This window comes from Eriocheir sinensis, chromosome 42, assembly GCF_024679095.1.
Source record: "Eriocheir sinensis breed Jianghai 21 chromosome 42, ASM2467909v1, whole genome shotgun sequence".
Lineage (NCBI taxonomy): Eukaryota > Metazoa > Arthropoda > Malacostraca > Decapoda > Varunidae > Eriocheir > Eriocheir sinensis.
The window spans coordinates 4,603,270-4,622,280 of record NC_066550.1 but is presented as its reverse complement, the minus strand read 5'-3'; the positions used below and the strand labels follow the sequence as shown (position 1 = coordinate 4,622,280).

Genomic DNA, 19,011 nt, shown 5'->3' with positions numbered 1-19,011 from the left:
ACCTCTCATTTGTGTGGCGAGAAGGCTAAACACAGCACTATATTTACCTAGTTGTATATACCTAGTTGTAGTTTTACAGGGCCTGGGCTTTACACTCGTGTGGTCCCATCTCCGTATCTACATTTACCCAACTTTTCCTTAACCCTTTCACTGCTAAACGCTTGAAGCAGGCGTTAGGCGTATTTGCTGGTGGCGCTAAACGCCCGCTGCGAGCTCCACCCGCACTCAAATCTCACGCATATGAGAGTGTTCCAACACTAATTCTCACAACACAGGATTGCCAATTGAGTGTGCTCTTCACTAAATTTGGTGGAAAATCATATCAGCCCAGCACGGCAAATCTACGGACGAGTAACTGGTGGATGTTCTTGCCCAGTACAGCGGCATTTTTGCATAGCTTCACCTATCACCGACTGATTCTTTGACCAAATAGTTGGAAATATTGCAGTTGGCAATACTCCCTTGCCAGAGTCTGAAGAAAAAAATGTCCGCAGTTCCTTCAATAAGGCTGATCATCACGCACGCACCGACATAAGTGTTAGCATTCAACACTCCCTGAACGTGCATGTACATTTGCAAGAGAGGCGTACATAACCGACTCCTAGAGATCTGGGCCTCCTCTTTTCAATGGTGTTTTTGGTTTTTAGCTGTGATGAATAGTTTTTGAGATACAGAGGTTAAAAGAGACCCCAATTGGGATGCCCGACTGCGCCTGAGGGGATAGTCGCGTCCACACTGTGCGCAATGAAAGGGTTAAGGCTTTCCACACTCCTCGCTGATAACACATCCTCACTTAGTCCATTCCAAACCTTTATATTTCTTTGCGGGAAGCTATATTTCTTTATGTCTCTCAAGCATCTTCCCTTCCTCAATTTTTTACCATGCTCTCTTGTGTTCAATCCTTGTGTAACGGTCCAAATGTGTAATCGCCTTCCTCCATCCTGCACCAGTCACCACTTCAAGGGTCTTCAACACAGATAAGCACTCAAATGTTCCCCAATCTCCCTGATAGATAGTTAGTTAGGTTCAATAATATTCATTAATGTATGTATTCATTTAAAATGTCACTCCGCTAACCACCCAGAGGCTGTAACTATATTCATACACAAGAAAAGTTATTAAGTTACTGTAAGTGCTATAATTTCAAGCCTGTCAACCTGCCATTTGGGCATTACTGAACACACCCCCACACACACGTTAGTGAATTATCACCACTCCCCCCTTAACTAAACACTGTCTCAGAGTGGTTCACACGGGAATCCACCCACCTTCCATCATTACCGCACTAAAGGTAACCATCACAGCCCAGAACGAGTGTTCACTTGTCCTGAGGCTTGTCTCAACATCATTGACAACCGCTTGGAAATAGCCAGACGACCACCCCGCTACCATGTTACCATCAAATCAGTGGCCGTCAGAAGGAATGTAGCATTGCTTTGAAAAAAAAAAGATGTTACACTTGTGGTATAATTTCTTCTTTTAGTAGTAATTCCACGTTGTCAGCTTCTTCCATTTTGCTCAATAATTTGTAGATTTGTATTAGGTTTCCCCTTTCTCTTCTTTGTTCTAGTGTTGGTAAGTTCATTTCCTTTAGTCTTTCCTCGTATGTCAATCCCTCCAGCTCTGGAACCATTTTTGTTGCCATCCTTTGTACAGGTAACTCTCAATTTATACAAGTTTGGTTTACATGTTTTTTAAATAATGCGGGGTCCAAAATCCAAATAAATGTTTAATTTAAACGTTTTTTCACTTATATGCGATATTTTATGGAGCAGCCACCAGATGTCTCATGCAACTGGACTCACACGGCGCCGCGGCCACACAGCTGAGCTCAGTTCTTCCTGCGTGCCACTTGAACAACAACACAGTACCCACGCTGCCATGCTACTCAACGATATGGGTGGATAGGTACCGGTACCAATACTGGTACTAACGGTACCAGCTATACGGTACGGTACTGGTACCAGACTGCTCGGTACCGGTACCAATACTAGCCAGTCGCTCATGGTGTCCCTCATTTCTTCCTCACACTGAATGAAGTGAATATTTATTTTTTATAGACCTACCCACTTTTTATTTTGTATTGTTTTTTTGATTTACGCTCTTTCTTCAAGGGACACAATATGCTAAATCGAGATACCTGTATTCTTTTTCTTTCTTTTTGTGCTTGCTTCTTCATGGGGAGACCACACTGCCTCTGCATATTCCAACTTTGGACTGATCATAGTGGTAATTAATTTTATCTCATCTCTCAATGCTATTCCTATACTATATTTCTTATTTAGTATCACCAGTATTCCGATTTACACTGACTCTCTGGCTGTTTTGTTATCTTTTATTATTACTCCCAGATCTCTCTCTCTGTTGTTTTCTTAATGTTTTTCACCCTCCCATTTATATGTGTCATTTGGTCTTCTTTTTTTTTTTTTCATAACATGACATTTCTTCACATTGAATTTCATCTCCCATTCCATACTCCACTTCCAAATCTTGTTTAGGTCTTCTTGCAGAATTCTGCAGTCTTTACTGTTTCTTATATGTCTTAGCAGCTTCGCATCATCAGCTAACAGGCTCATATAACTATTTACTCCCTCTGGCATGTCATTATTATTTACTAGGAAAAGTATTGGTGCCAATACCGATCCCTGAGGCACTTCACTCTCTACAGTTCTCCATTCCGATTTTGTTCTTAACCGCTGTTCTCATCTCTCTTCCCCTTAGGTAGCTTTCCATCCAGTTCTTCGTTTCCCCTTTCAATCCTCCTTTATTTTCTAGTTTCCATAGCAGTCTTCTATGTGAAACTTTGTCGAACGCCTTCTTTATTGGGTAGGCGGTGGTCAAGTGCTGCGATTAAGAGCATATCGCGTGATGAATGACCATGAGTGTTGCTGGCATGAATCTCACCACCATTGGATTTTCATTGTCACCGGTGGCCACAAAACACCCTGGGCCTGCTGTCAGGCCCCACACCCATCAACCCGAGGAAGCAGTCGTCAGCCTGCCGGACCAAGTCGGGGGCACAGCATGTAAAAAAAAAAAAAAAAAAAGGTCTAGGTAGGCGCAGTCAACCCATCCGTCCCTTTCCTGTATTTTATCTGTCACTCTTGAGCAAAAAAAAAGCTCAGTAAGTTTGCCACACATGGGCGCCCTTTCCTAAATCCATACTTTTTACTTGTGATTAAATTTTGCTCCTCTAGAAATTGTGTCCATTGTTTCTTTATCACTTTCTCACATATTTTACTACACTGGTCAATGATACGGGTCTGTAGTTCAGGGGTTCTTCCTTCTTTCCACTTTTGTATATGGGGACCACTTCGGCCCTCTGCCACTCCTTAGGCACTGTACCAGTTGTTATTGAGCATTTAATGATGTCATATATCAGTCTAACCAGCTCATTTCTGCATTCTTTCAATATATACCCAGAGACTCCATCTGGTCCTACAGCTTTCCTCTCTTCCAGCTCCCCCAACAATTCATATATCTCCTCTTTGTTTACTGTAACTTCTTCCATATGAACATTTATCTTGTTTTCTTGTGGCTCATTAAATATTGATTCATTAGTAAAAACTTGCTGGAACTTTTTGTTTAGTAACTCAGCCATGTCTTGAGGATCATTAATTGTCACATTCCCATCGCTCAGTCTTTCAACTGTTTCTCTTGGTTTAATCTTACCATTTATGATTTATTTATGTCTCAGTCTTTCAATTGTTTCTCTTGGCTTAATCTTACCATTTATGATTTATTTATGTGTTTGCGTGTGTGTGCGCATGCGTATGGGTATGCGTGTATATTTACCTAGTTGTATTCACCTAGTTGTGACCAACGGGAAAAGAGTGCTCGCGCTGTCCCGTCTCCATATCCTCTCTTTTCCAACTTTTCCTTAAAATCATGAATGTTTCTTGCACAAACCACCTCCTCCTCCAGTCCATTCCATAGCTCAATGCTTCTGTTTGGGAAGCTAAACTTTTTCACATCTCGCCTACACGTGGTCGCCCTCAACTTCTTTCCATGTCCTCTCGTTTCTCTCTCGCTCCACACACACAGGTCCTCTCTGTCCAGATTCTCTACCCCGCTCGCCACCCTGTACACCACTATCAGGTCTCCTCTTTCTCTTCTTCTCTCCAGGGTTGTGAGCCCCATGCTACTGAGTCTCCCCTCATAAATCTGATCCCTAAGTTCCAGTACCATCTTAGTTGCCGCTCTCTGTACTCTTTCCAGCTTTCTTATGTTCTTTTCGTAAGGAGACCAGACCACTGCTGCATACTCCAACCTTGGCCTTATCATTGTAACTATTATTTTCTTCATCATCTCTTAGTCCAAATACACAAATGCCGTCCTTATGTTCCTCAGCAAATTTATAGTTTGTCCCGTTATCCTGTTGATGTGTTTGTCCGGTGACATGTTCTCTGAGATAGTCACTCCCAAATCTTTTTCTTCCACTCCTCTGCATATTATCTTACTTCCCATCTTATGATCATATTCACATCTTCTACCACTCCTACCAAACTTTATTTTTTTACATTTCCCAAGGCTGAGTTCCATCTGCCATGTACCACTCCACTCCCATATTTTGTCCAGGTCCCTCTGCAATGCCTCACAGTCTTTCACATCATTGACTCATCTCAATAGCTTTGCATCATCTGCAAACAAACTCACATAGCTGGTCACTCCGTCCACCATATCATTTATATAAACAGCAAACATTATTGGTGCCAGCACTGAACCTTGTGGGACCCCACTCCTCACTGGGCACCAGTTGGAAACCTTGTCCTTGATTATTGTCCTCATTTCCCTATTAGTTAGGAAGTCCTCCAGCCACTTAATAAGTCCATCACCCACTCCACCCCTATTTTTAATTTTCCAAATTAGTCTTCTGTGCGGTACTTTGTCAAATGCCTTTTTCAAATCCAGGTACACTCCATCCCCCAGCCTTCTCTCTCTTGTATTAAATCTGTCACCCTTGAGTAATAACATAACAAGTTGGTGACACAAGATCTCCCTCTCCTGAATCTAAACTGGCAATCCGAGATAATTTTTTCCCTTTCTAAAAAATCCGACCACCTGTTTTTGACTTGCCTCTCACATATCTTTGCAACCACACTAGTGAGTGATACCGGTCTGTAATTTAATGGGTCCTCTCTCTTTCCTCCTTTATATATTGGTACTATGTTTGCTCTCTTCCAATCTTGTGGTACCCTTCCTTCACTCAGGGAGGCGCTCATTATGGAGTGCAGTTTCTCTGCAAGTTGCTCACTACATTCTTTCAGGATCCACCCTGATACTTCATCCGGCCCTGTCGCCTTTCTTACATCCAGCTTATTCAAGCTTTCCTTGACATCCTGCACCATTAACTGTATTCCCTGCATAACCCTTCCTCTTTCCTGGCCCGGTGGTTGTACGAATTCGTTTTCCTTTGTGAAAACTTTGTGAAAGCTGTTGTTCATCACTTCTGCCATCTCTGCTGGGTCTTCATATGTAGTTCCATCCATTTTCAGTTTATCGATTGTTTCTCTATTCTTTAATTTGCCATTCACATGTCCATAAAATAATTTAGGTTGGTCTTTGCATTTGTCGATTATATCTTTTCCATATTTCCATTTTTCTTCTCTTCTAATCTTTGTATATTCATTCCTTGCTTGTTTGAAATTGTTCTACGCGTTGATTCTTCCTCGTCTCCTCCATCCCTTCCAGGCTTCCTCCTTTCTTTTTCTGGCCGCCTCGCATCTTTTGTTAAACCAATCCTTTTTACCAACATCCTTTTTGGATACCTTTGGGACATATCTATTCTTGGCTTCTTTGTACAGCTTTAAAAACTCCTCCCACTTGTCTTGCGTACTCATGGGCTTTGTACAGCCCAATCCAATTTGCATTATCAAAAAAAGTTCTCATATTAACAGTCTGCCTTAGAGTAGTTTCTTCTCCCTATTTTATGATACTCTTTTCGGTCAATCCTTCTCTTTTCTTTTACTTCAAATTCCACAATCGCATGGTCACTTTTAGCTACTGGGCAGTCTATTTTAATATTTTCTATTACTTCTGGTTCCTTGCTAAAAACCAGGTCTAATCTAAATGCCTCTCCTTCTTTCCCGAATCTAGTATGTTCCTTAATCCATTGCGTCAGCACATGTTCCATTGCCAATTGCAGGAGTCTCCCTCGTGTGTGAGCATGCATGCATGTGCATGTGTCTCGTATGGATACTTGCTTCTGTAACGGTCCAAATGTGTAATGAGTGAACGAGTATGGAATGCAAGTGAGTGAATGATTATTTATTATTGGCGTGAATGAGGGTGTGAATGGATGAAAGACGTGTCTGAAATCCTCATCTCCAATCTCGAACCCTAGAATGATTATTAGTTAGCCAGCGATAGATTATCAAGTTGTAATGCAGAGAGGGAGTCACGTGAAGAAGGGGGAGGAGCTTAGTGAGGAGCAAAGGCGAGAAGGCAAGGCAGGGAGAAGCACGGGGCAGTGAGGAGACGAGCAGCAGGAAGCAAGGAGGGCTGCCAGGGAGGAGACAGAAACTCTGAGAGACGGAGGCAGAGTGAGAGAGAAGGAGGTAGACCGACGAGCCGTGAGGACGCACGTTGAGAGGTTGGCATGACCGTCCATCACAGCCCTGTGAACACCACCACAAGCACGGCAAAGGCGAGGCAAGGCACAGCAGAGCACAGCAAGGCAAGGCGGAGCAAAACACAGCAAGGCGAGGCGAAACAAAGGAGGGCAAAAGCAGCCTCTTCAACAACACCTTAATCAGCCTTGCCGTCATAACCACCTCCACGGCTTCTTCAACCACACCTCAGCTCTTAAACAACACAACCACGGCCTCTTCAACCACGCCTCGTCAACAACGGTGCTACAGTTACCGGCCCTGGCAGCCTACACCTCCCCGCTGGCACCTCACTCGCCTTCCTCCATCCTGCACCAGTCACCACTTCAAGGGTCTTCAACACAGATAAGCACTCAAATGTTCCCCAATCTCCCTGATAGATAGTTAGTTAGGTTCAATAATATTCATTAATGTATGTATTCATTTAAAATGTCACTCCGCTAACCGCCCAGAGGCTGTAACTATATTCATACACAAGAAAAGTTATTAAGTTACTGTAAGTTCTATAATTTCAAGCCTGTCAACCTGCCATTTGGGCATTACTGAACACACCCCCACACACACGTTAGTGAATTATCACCACTCCCCCCTTAACTAAACACTGTCTCAGAGTGGTTCACACGGGAATCCACCCACCTCCCATCATTACCGCACTAAAGGTAACCATCACAGCCCAGAACGAGTGTTCACTTGTCCTGAGGCTTGTCTCAACATCATTGACAACCGCTCGGAAATAGCCAGACGACCACCCCGCTACCACATTACCATCTAATCAGTGGCCGTCAGAAGGAATGTAGCGTTGCCTTGGAAAAAAAGACGTTACACTTCAAACAATCAAAATTTTTCTCTATTTTATCTAAATAAACAACAACTTGAAATAAGTAAAATCTATGTGTGAAGAAATCAAAGTTGGATGGGGCAAAAATTTATCTAGTCACAGTCAGAACTAAAACTCCACAACACTGAAAAAAAATGTAATGACAATGATGATGACAATGGTGACAAAGCTTCCTTCTGAAAACAGGACATTTATAAAGTAATGCCCTTACCTCTTCAGCAAGTTTAGGTGAACCCTCTCTGCTAAGCTCCTCCTCCCAATCAACCAGTGTGGGCCCCTCAAAGGAACCTTCTAGCCCTCGCAGCCGTTCCAGCTCAGCCACAACCTGCAAAGCACCGTGTCCATTCATAGAGAAACAATTAATACACGAATCTTCAACAACACTCAGCTGTCACCTTCTTCAACACTAAATATCCTCGGTCTATCCTTAGCTCAAATTCTCAACTGGAAACTTCACATCTCCTCTCTCACAAAATCAGCTTCCTTGAGGTTGGGCGTTTTGTATTGTCTCCGCTAATTCTTCTCCCCCGCACAGATGCTTTCAATTTATAGGGGCCTTGTCCGCCCTCGTATGGAGTATGCATCTCACGTGTGGGGGGGCTCCACTCACACAGCTCACCTGGACAGAGTGGAGTTTAAGGCTCTTCGTCTCATCAGCTCTCCTCCTCTTACTGACAGTCTTCCACCTCTTAAATTCCGCCGCCATATTGCATCTCTTTCTATCTTCTATCAATATTTTCATGCTGCCTGCTCTTCTGAACTTGCTAACTGCATGCCTCCCCCCCTCCCACAGCCCCGCTGCACATGACTTTCTAGTCATGCTCATCCCTATACTGTCCAAACCCCTTATGCAAGAGTTAAACAGCATCTTCATTCTTTCATCCCCTTCACTGGTAAACTCTGGAACAGTCTTCCTTCATCTGTATTTCCTCCTGCCTATGACTTGACCTCTTTCAAGAAGAGTGTATTAAGACACCTCTCCACCCGAAATTGACCTCCTTTTGGCTACTCTTTACCATTATCTATTATGGGAGCGGCGAGCAGCGGGCTTTTTTTAGTACTCTTTTTGTTGCCCTTGAGCCGTGTCCCTTGATGTAGAAAAATTAAATAAATAAAAAATAAAAAATAAAAATAAACATACGAATACAAAACAAAGGTGAAGTTTTCATGGTTAAGTTTTTTACAAAACTGTATATATGACTGTATAATTTATACTTTTTTAAAGATTTTGAAGGCCATATTAAAGTCAAATTTTACAAGGATTGCTGTCTTTGCAGGAGGGTATAGTTGCATTCTTCAATCAACTAATTTATGTTCAGAAATGCAGTTTTGTGGGATCAAGATTCGCAGATACAAGGTTTAGCAGAACAGGTACCTCTCTGTTTATGAGAAGACTGTGGCTCCGGGTGAGTTTGTGCATTGTAAATTTCATGTAATAAAGACATGGTGCAGATCAGGGCTGCCGACTCCTGGGTAGCATTTTCTGTGGAATTCACCCTAAAAGTGGCCCCAAACTCCCCAAAAAGTGCAGAAGCGACAGGGAAAACCTGTCCTGCATTCAGTGAACCCATTAGCCAGGCAGCATTGTGCAACATTACATAATGGAGCTTAAAAGTTATGCCAAGATGGCAGCATTAGCCAGGCACCCTGCCAAGTTGTTGCATGGGTGGGGGCAGTGTTTGTAAATGAGAAACAGTTATTAGAGCTTGGGCAGGACCATCTTGTGTGCACCCTCTTGCCTTATATGGATGTTTGTTTCAACTTTGACTCTTGTCGCCAGTAAAAGGTTGCCTGTCAAAGAATTGGAAAAACTTTTTTTCTTTATTGACCCACTATAGATGGCGCCACTATAAACACTCGCCTGCGCCAGAACGGGCTGGGCCGACCATCAGGCCCCACCGGGAAGATGCCTATCGGCGCAATAGGCAACAACGTAAAAAAAAAAAAAAAAAAAAAAAAAATTAAAATCAGTTTTGAGAACTTTTTGTTTTTTCGAGGTCTTTTTGGGCTTTATTATTTAGGATTATTTTGATTTTTATCATATTTGAATGTAAATCAGTTAAAATAAGCAATTACAAAGTAAATTACCTTCTCAAGTTTCACGCTTGCTTCATTCTGAAGGTATAGCGCTAAACTCAAGGATCGCGAAACTCGAGGTATTGAAATCCATGTAAAAGCGCTTATTGGTTCCGACCCGTGGAAAATAATGACTTTTTTTTTCCAACTTTACTCCCTTGTTATCACAATTTTTTTGACTTTACTCCCTTGTTATCTCAAAATACGTACCTTGAAATTAGGCAGAAAATTGGAAGTGAGAACAGGTCACTTTTAAGCCGCAGTTGAAGGCAGCTGCCTTACAATCCACAGCGTGCATTCGTGGTGGACAGCAGAATGACTAATTTCATCAGGGAGATATTTATCGCAACACCGGCCAGTGTGGACCTTCTTTTTTTTTACCTTTAATGCCTTGTATCGCTTCTTAGGTTCTCCTCCACACTTTTATACTTCGCAACATGCACTTAGGGCCGCTTTCACAGTCATTTTGTTTGTTTTGATTGTTACCAATGGCGGTGATCACTGCTATAGCATTTCCACACGAAACTGGCCGCTAGGGTAGTGGCGGCTGCCGGGTTAGCCTAGCCCCGCATTTACCAATTACCCTCAACATCTCTCGCTTCATCTGCAGCCACCACCACCCCATCGGCTAGTTTCATGTGAAATACTAAGCGGCAACAGATTGTCGTACTCAGCCGATTATATTTCCCGACATCTTAACCCTAAACTGTCTTCTAGGCTCCAATAACGAAACTCATTTATAGTTATCGTTAAAAGAGTTAGATTCTGATGTTTCTTGGCAAAAGTTAGGCGTCAGAAACCGGTAAATACTATGCTCCAAGTACGACAATCTGGCAACGGTGAGTGGCGATCGCCACCACTGGTAATGATCAAAACAAACAAAGTGACTGTGAAAGCGCCCCTTAACACTGCACACTTATACACTTCACCCTGAACTTAGTTGTTTTTTCCGTTCTTTTCTTTCCCTGATTTTGGTTTTCTATGCCCTTTTGCTATTTTTCACTATTACTTTTCACCGTCACTGCCATGCATTACAGGTCAAAAGAAGAAGAAGAAGAAGAGGAAAACAACACCAGGAGATCTACAATTTTCAGACTTGAGAAAAAGTTTTTTGGACTGTGGCTCCCCAGAATGGGGTGTTCTCTTATCTTGTTAATCAAGTAGTAAGCAAAGCAGCTCTGCCAGTCCATTTTACGAGTCTCTTGGTGGGCCATCTTCCACTGCTCCTCACTCCTCAGCCACTGCCGTCGTCTGTTTGTTTACATGCAGCCGTTCGGTACCCACATACCCATGCTTGTACTCACAACCGTTTGCCATTCATACCGACAACCAACATCTCGCTCCTGGTTGGGCATACAGGCAACCGCGGTTGCCCATAGCCCCAATGGTTGGACACCGCCTTTTAAAACAGCATGCATGATGCCGACAGTAGGTAGATATGACCCGTACATGTCAAAGCAGTGCGAAACTTGTGGTAGTAATGCGCGAAAGTTGTGATGGTAAGAATCAAGCTGTCCTTAACTGGAGAGGGGGAAAGGGGACCAACAGGGCTGCAACAATTACCGTGGTATTGCACTGCTCAGTGTGCCCAGCCAAGTGCTCACCTTGGTGTGGCGTGGTGTGTAGTGGACGTGCCGTCCGTGAGCTCTTGAAATAAGGTCTTTAAAATTGTAATCTGAGTGGTAAACAAAGAGAAACATGGAGAATAAACGAATGGATGGTGGGACTGAGAGGAAACCTGCAGGCAGAACAACAACAGAAATATCTGAAGAGGAAAGGAAGGAAAGTACAGGGGATGTGTGTGGGAGATGCAGTAAAATGGTAAGAGAAAAGGATATGGCAATTTTATGTGATATATGCGAGACATGGTACCATGCTAAGTGTGAAAAAATACCACCAGATGTTTATAAGTTTATGGTGGAAGAAGAGGCTGGATCTCAATTTACTTGGCATTGTATTTCCTGCAAGAAAGGATGTGCCAAACTAAAATCATATATAGAAAAGCTGGAGAAGACACAAGCAGATTTAATTGAGAAACAGGAGATAATCCAGGTTGAGGTTCAGGAGATACGTGAAGCAGTCAAAGTGGATAAAGAAGTTCTTGATAATGTTACTGGTAGGGTGGGGGTTCTGGAGGCCAGGGTAATGACAGACAAGGAGAGTATGCAAGATTTGAGTTCACGGATGGAAAGAGTTGAAATGAATTTATCAGACTTGAAGGAGTCAACCAAAAAAGAGATGAAGGAAGGAGAGAGGACATATGGGGAACATCAGGTGTCTCAGGGAATACAGAAAGAAATGGATATGAATACAGTATTTGAGGAACTAAATGATAAGAAGAAGAGGGAAAATAACATTGTGGTATACAATGTTCCAGAGTGTGACTCAAGTATGTTTCAGGAAAGAATTAAACATGACAGACAGATTATGAAACAAATTTTGAATGCATGTGGGATTCATGAAGAGAAGATGGCAAGAGTGGTAAGGCTCGGGAAAAAGAAGGAAGGCAGAGGAAGGCCCGTCCTAACTGTGTTGACTGATCCAGAAGTGAGAAATGATTTATTTAGAAACGTTAAAGAATTGGCCAAGGATGACAACTTGAAGAACTTTAGAGTGGCCTATGACTTAACCAGGAGGGAAAGACAATTGGATCAGGACTTGTTGGAAAAAGCAAAAAACTTAACGGAGACAGGGAAGGGGAAGCATGTGGTCAGAGGTCCACCCTGGAACAGAAGAGTTGTCAAGGTGGAGGAGCAAGGGTCACAGCCAGTGTAGAAGATAATGTTGGTACACTAGGGGTTGGTGGTGTAAAAAATGTAAATAGTAAGTTTATTGTTATGTTTACAAATGTGGATGTATATACTTGTGATAAGATTTTGGAATTGAAGTTATTACTGGATACCATGAGTGAAAAACCAAGTGTGATTGCTTTATCTGAAGTTAAACCAAAGTATTTTAGATACAAGAGAAATATAGTAGAATATAATATTGATGGATATGAGATAGAGGAAACTAATATCTTTGGTAATGTTGGCAGAGGTCTACTGATATATGTGAAAAATGGTATCACATATAACAAGGTTGATTTAGTCTCAAATTTTTGTGAATATTGCTGTTTGGAAATTGTGCTTCAAGGAGAAAAGATAATTTTAACATTAATATACAGGAGTCCAAACAGCCTGGAGAGAAACAATCATTTGCTTCTAGACCTGTTTCAAGAGATGAATGAGATGAAAGCAACTTATAAGATTATAACTGGGGATTTTAATTTGCCACAAATAAATTGGGAAAACACTGGAATAAATGATTTTGGAACTACATTCATGGAGAAGGTGCGTGATTGCTTTTTGATGCAACATGTGAAGGATGTTACCAGGATGAGAGGAGAACATATGGGTAACACTCTGGACATGTTCTTCACTAATGAAGAGTCAATTGTGGAAGAAGTTATGATTGGGAATCCTTTGGGGAGAAGTGACCATGCCGTGATTCACGCTGTGTGTGACATGGAGGAGACTCTGGCTCAAGAAAAGAAGACAATTTATTTGTATGAAAAAGTCGATTATGAGTTGTTGAGAAGGGAACTGGAGATAGACTGGAAGGAATACTTATCTGATGCTACTAATATAGAAGAAATGTGGAGTAAATTCAAGTCAAAGTTACATGTTGCAATAGAAAAGAGTGTGCCTACAAGAAGGATAGGGAATTTTAAGCAATACAGGAAGAGGACAAATGAAAATTTACAAATGAACAAGAAATTGTGGTCTAAGATAAAAAGAAAACAGAGGTTATGGATGAGAATGAAATCTTTAAAAGGGAATTTGAATGCATTCAGCAGGACAATGTATATGGAGACCGAGAAAGAGTACAGGAGACTGAAGAATCAAATCAGAAAAGAAACACGAAATGCTGTGAAGGTTAAGGAAAAAGAAATAGCTAAAAACGTAAAAGAGAATCCCAAAGTATTTTGGAAATATGTCCAGAGTAAGGTAAAAAGTAAACCCAGGATTCCTGACTTACAAAAGGGCATTGCTGAAGATGGTAAAACTGAAAATGAATCGGAGAAAGTTGAAATTTTAGCAGAACAATTTTCAAAAGTCTTTGTGGAAGAGCCAAAAGGCAAAGTGCCAGACTGTGAAGTGAAGAGTATACCAACCTTGACTCATCTAGAAATTACTAAAGTAAAAATTAAAAAGATCATTGAAAATCTAAAAAAGCATAAATCACCTGGACCTGATGGGATACACCCTAGAATCATAAAGGAGGCTATGGAACAACTATTAGTGCCCTTAGAAATACTTTATCAATACTCCTTTACACACAAGGAACTCCCTCAGGATTGGCTCATTGCACATATTACTCCCATATATAAAAAGGGTGCCAAGTGTATCCCAGAAAACTATAGACCAGTCAGCTTGACAAGTGTCATATGTAAGATTTTTGAGACTATAATAAGGGAGGAGATAATGACGCACATGAGATCATATAATTTGTTTAGTGAAAAACAATATGGATTTATCCCGGGACGGTCAACGGTGCTCCAACTCATAAAAGTTATGGACAAGTGGACTGAAACTATTGATGATGGTTATGCAATTGATGTAATATATTGCGATTTTATGAAGGCATTTGATAGAGTGGCACATAAAAGGCTTATAAGTAAAATTAAGAGTTATGGAATTGGAAAAGAGTACCAGGAATGGATTACAGCTTTTCTAACACAGAGAAAACAAAGAGTGGTGGTGAAGGGGGAAATGTCAAGTTGGAAGCCAGTGATAAGTGGAGTGCCGCAGGGGTCTGTTCTCGGGCCATTGCTGTTTGTAATATTCATAAATGATCTCCCTGATAAAATATCAAATGATAGTGAAGTATATATGTATGCGGATGATACTAAGATCTTTAGATGCATTAAAGAAGAAGATGACTGTCGGAAGTTGCAGCAAGATGTGTTAGACTTATATTCATGGAGTGAAAAATGGTTATTAAGATTTCATCCAGACAAATGCAAATACATGAGAATAGGAAGAACATCTGTTGAAGATCAAGGATATCACATGGAGAAACAGTTAATGAGGATTACTACAGAGAAAGATGTGGGTGTCATTATAAACAATAAACTAAGTTGTGCTGACCATCTAGTAGAAAAAGTAAATAAAGCCAATAATTTAGTGGGAATAATTAGAAGAACTTTTGTTTCATTGGATTCTGAAATATTTAAATCCTTGTTTAAGGCACTGGTAAGACCACACATTGAATACGCCAACCAAGTATGGAGTCCTTACTTGGTGAAAGACATTGAAATTGTGGAAAACGTTCAGCGAAGGGCTACTAGGATGGTGCCTGAACTCAAGGGACTTTCCTATAAAGAGAGACTGAGGAAGCTGAGACTGCCCACACTGGCATATAGAAGAGCAAGGGGAGATCTAATTGAGGCCTATAAGATACTCACTGGGAAATATGATGATTCATGTACCAGAGGAATATTGAAACTTAGAGAAGAAAGCAGGAGTAGGGGAAATTCATTGAAACTGTTTAAGTCAAGATCACGGTTGGATGTAAGGAAGTATGCTTTCCCAAGTAGAGTAGTGAATAATTGGAATCAACTGCCTGAGTGGGTAGTGACGGCAACAACAGTGATTCAGTTTGAATCCAGACTCGATAAATTCTGGGCTAACCAAGATTTGAAATATAATTACAAGGCTCAAATCATCCACCACACACTGCCACAAGTTGTTAACGTAGATCTGGAGTCACAGGCGTAAGCCTCTTCCAGGAGGTCTTCTGTAAGTATCTGTAAGTATCTGCTTCTGATAAGCATTCAATCTCATCTCCTAAAGTTTCAGTGACCTGACCGATGAGACTGTAACAATCATCTTGACATTACTTTTTTTTGTTTGTTTGTTTCTTTGTGCTGCCAATAGCACTCGTAAGCTGGTGCAGGCAAATTTTATTTATAGTGACTGCTGTGATAAATGACTTGCTTGGCCCATGCTGCCCCCTGGTGCTCCTCTTGACCAGTCACTGAAGTTAGGGTTGAATGAAGATCTGGGTAGCATGTGTGTAATCACACGCATCATGTATGTAGCTACTTCGCTGTTGATTTTATTATTCAGGAAAAATCAGCACAAAGTAGACAGCGATGATGATGATGATGATGAGAGAGAGAGAGAGAGAGAGAGAGAGAGAGAGAGAGAGAGAGAGAGAGAGAGAGAGAGAGAGAGAGAGAGAGAGAGAGAGAGAGAGAGAGAGAGAGAGAGAGAGAGAGAGAGAGAGAATTTCTGCCACTTGAGTATGACACACTTACACACGGACACATCCATGGTGGAGAGCCTTTGCATTACCTTTTTTTTTTATTTATTAGTAAGTTTCTGATACCTCAAGGGGGTGGAAATAGGTTGACCGGAAACAATTTTATCCATTGCTGGGGCGGCGCGGCGCAGCGCAGCGGGGACAGCGAGAGCTTTTATACGGAGATAAGAATCACAAATATTACACTACAGACATTGCAAATACCCTTAGACGAACGATTCGTTACATCGTGATAATAAATAAATACTTAAATAACCAGGGCAGGAAAGACGGAGAATAAGACACAATCAATCAGTCAACTTACATTTCCATTTCTATATCCTCGTTTTGGCATTCAAGAAAAAAAAATCACCCCATCAAAATCGTACCAATAATTTGTCTAGTTAACTAATCATATATCTTAATTTCTGTTTCCATTATGGGGAGAAAAAAAGCGGAAAGATAACCAGCTCTGAAACCGTAGAGTAGCGACTTAGTTTTCATTATGTTTTCACTATTAGGCCACTTCCTCGACAACAAAGAGACAGTCATTCATAAGGTTTGAGGAAGCGGGGGGAAGAAGAATGGCCAGTACTTCATCTATTCTTTCTTTTCTTCGCCCCTCTCCGTCACTTGAACTGTTCTTACTTCTTTTCCAGTATTTCTTTATCCTTGATGGTAAAACAGAGGCAATTAGAATGTTCAAAAGGAAGGGGAAAAAGTCAGTGGGGCATAGTGTGGGGACGGGCCACCCAGCAGAGTTACCGTCACTCACTCAAGGACGTGTTTTTTTCTTTGTTAGCTATAAGAATTGTCTGGCCAAAGTAAAAGAAATAAACAAATGTTATAATGTACGAGACATAGTTATCACCTCATGGTAATGCCAAAAAAAGTATTGTATGTACCATAATTCATCATTCAAAACGAGCATGTGTAGCCGCCGCCGCTGCCGGCCCTAGAGACTCGCGCCCGTTGACACACGTCGACACGCACACACGAACGCACCACCCCATGTATTACTAGGGTTGGGATTGCATGTTCCTCCCTTCTCTATTGTTGTTTACTTGCAACAATAAACTATCAATCAATCATCAATCACAAGCTTGTGTCAAACGGCCGCCTGTTGACAAAACACACGCTAGAACTAATGCCTAATCTAGAGGGCCTTGCTAGAACGCACCTAGATTCTAGGCTACCAACGGCGGATATTGCCTATAGGCTTCCTTCATTATGGTTACCACAGCCAGTTTGTTTGTTGGTCTATTTAGTGTATCAGCTAAAGCATTATTAACAAAAAAGTGCAAAACATGCAGTATACAACACAGGTATATATATTTGTAACAGTAATAGTATCGTCGTATCATATAGATTATTGTGCATCTGACCGTCGGCAGTCGTTTGAACGCTTTCCATAATTTATCGACTGTGTTTCAAAATGATTGGCGTCAGTTTCTCGAAATATTCAAGTGTAGCAAAATAACGATGATTCATATGGTTCTTATTGATATCACATGTTAATCTAGGGTATTTTCTGCGTTTATCTGTAGGATTGTTTTTCTTTTACACTTGATAATAAAAAAAATTGTATCGTTTTGACAGAAATGCCTGAGGGGTGGGCAGATGTGGCCACCCTCGGGGTTTGTAGGGTTAAGGGCAGACCACCCAATCTGTGCTACTGGGTCTGTGTGGTCTACATAGCCATGTAGGTCTATGTAAAATTAATCCCCTTCAAGGCAATGACTGTGTTCAATTGAGTAATTAATCTAACCCCATCAAAAATTTGTCTCAAACTGTCAACCCTCAAGCCAATGATATGCTCCACTGAGAAGCAATCTCATTGTAGAAGTCAAACCCCTAAAGTTGGTCTTAGATAAAAAAAAAAAAATAGAAAAGATAAATAAATAAAATATACTTACAGAAATATGAATTCATTGTATAGAAAAATGATCGCCTTAAGATTGTGATATAATTCCTTCAGGAATAAATCGAACCCCACAACAAAGTAGTTTCCATGTTAAACCCCCAAGGCTGAGGCAAGTTAAACTGAAGAATAAATCTAACTCGATAGGAAAGAGAACTCAAGCAAAATCAACCTCTTAAACTTGGCACAATGAAATTTGACTTTTACATAGTCAACAAATCAAATAATGAGGCAATTTTAAAATATCCATTAATGTGTTACCGCTGTGCTGGGTGGTACATCAGCATCTGGCACAGTAATCTGATGAGTGAGTGCGCGAGGAGGCCCGAGTGTCCAGTCAGTAACTCCATCCAGAGAACCCCAGTTAATCTGCTGCTGTCCTGTAGGAGAAGGGTACTTTGTAGCCTTTATTTCTGACAAGCTGAAATAGTAACTGAATAAAAAATGAAACATAAAACAACTAATAGTAGAAGTAAATAATCAATCATTATCATAACAGCACTAGATATTATAATAGTTGTGTAAAAGTCAGCTCCTTCTCAGGCTATATTTTGTTCAGTTAGGGAATGTATCTACAGTGGGGCCCTGTGTCTAGCAATACTAGGAGACTGAAAAAATGTCGCTAACTATGAAACTTTACAGAGCAAAAGATAAATGTAGACTGAAACCTTTCAAAAGTTAACTTTTTTGGCTCGATTTCCTAAGCTTTAACCCGTCTGCTGCAGTTGGGACGGATTTGACTTTCACTGATAGCCTGGTAACATATGAGGCGTCTAGAGCTCTAGGGGTGAACACGCCAACATGGCGGATTTTGAGTTTTTGCCAATGTCCGGGTAGATGGAAGCACTGTGCAACCCTCTGTGAACGTAAAAATGGGAAATCAGTCTCTATGGCCCAGTAGAAGGATGGTGAGAGTAGCGTATTTTTGCCAGTCTGCAGAGTGTATGAAATCGGCTGTATCAGGGCTCTAAGGGCGAAGAGCACTAGTAAAACACTCATAAAACACCTAAATGTGGAAATTTTGTTTTGAAAATTAAACTGGCTGTTAGTGACATCATGTTCTTTGGATTTTCAGAGTTTGGATTAAATTGGATAATAAACATGCATTAAAAAAAAAAAAAACTTTATGTGTTTGTTTGTTTTTAATAATTAACACAATTTCACACAAACACTGATTCCACTGAATTTGTCTAGCTGAAAACTTTCTATTGATCATCATAATCATCATTTCATCGACGCCTGTTCCTAGGAGCTCCCACCAGGGGATGGCCACGGCAGAA

The 19,011-nt window shown here is 41.1% G+C and overlaps 1 protein-coding gene across 4 annotated transcripts in view; it reads right to left on the bottom strand.

Moving 5' to 3' along the window:
* Positions 1-19,011, bottom strand: part of LOC127009841 (uncharacterized) — a 138,329-nt gene that overhangs the window by 55,894 nt on the left and 63,424 nt on the right. For all 4 annotated transcript variants that reach the window (XM_050883206.1, XM_050883205.1, XM_050883207.1 and 1 more), the window contains 2 exons: positions 17,993-18,111; positions 7,658-7,771 (listed from right to left, as the gene is read on the bottom strand). In XM_050883206.1, coding sequence (XP_050739163.1) covers positions 7,658-7,771; positions 17,993-18,111 — 233 coding nt within the window. The remainder of the gene's footprint in view (positions 1-7,657; positions 7,772-17,992; positions 18,112-19,011) is intronic.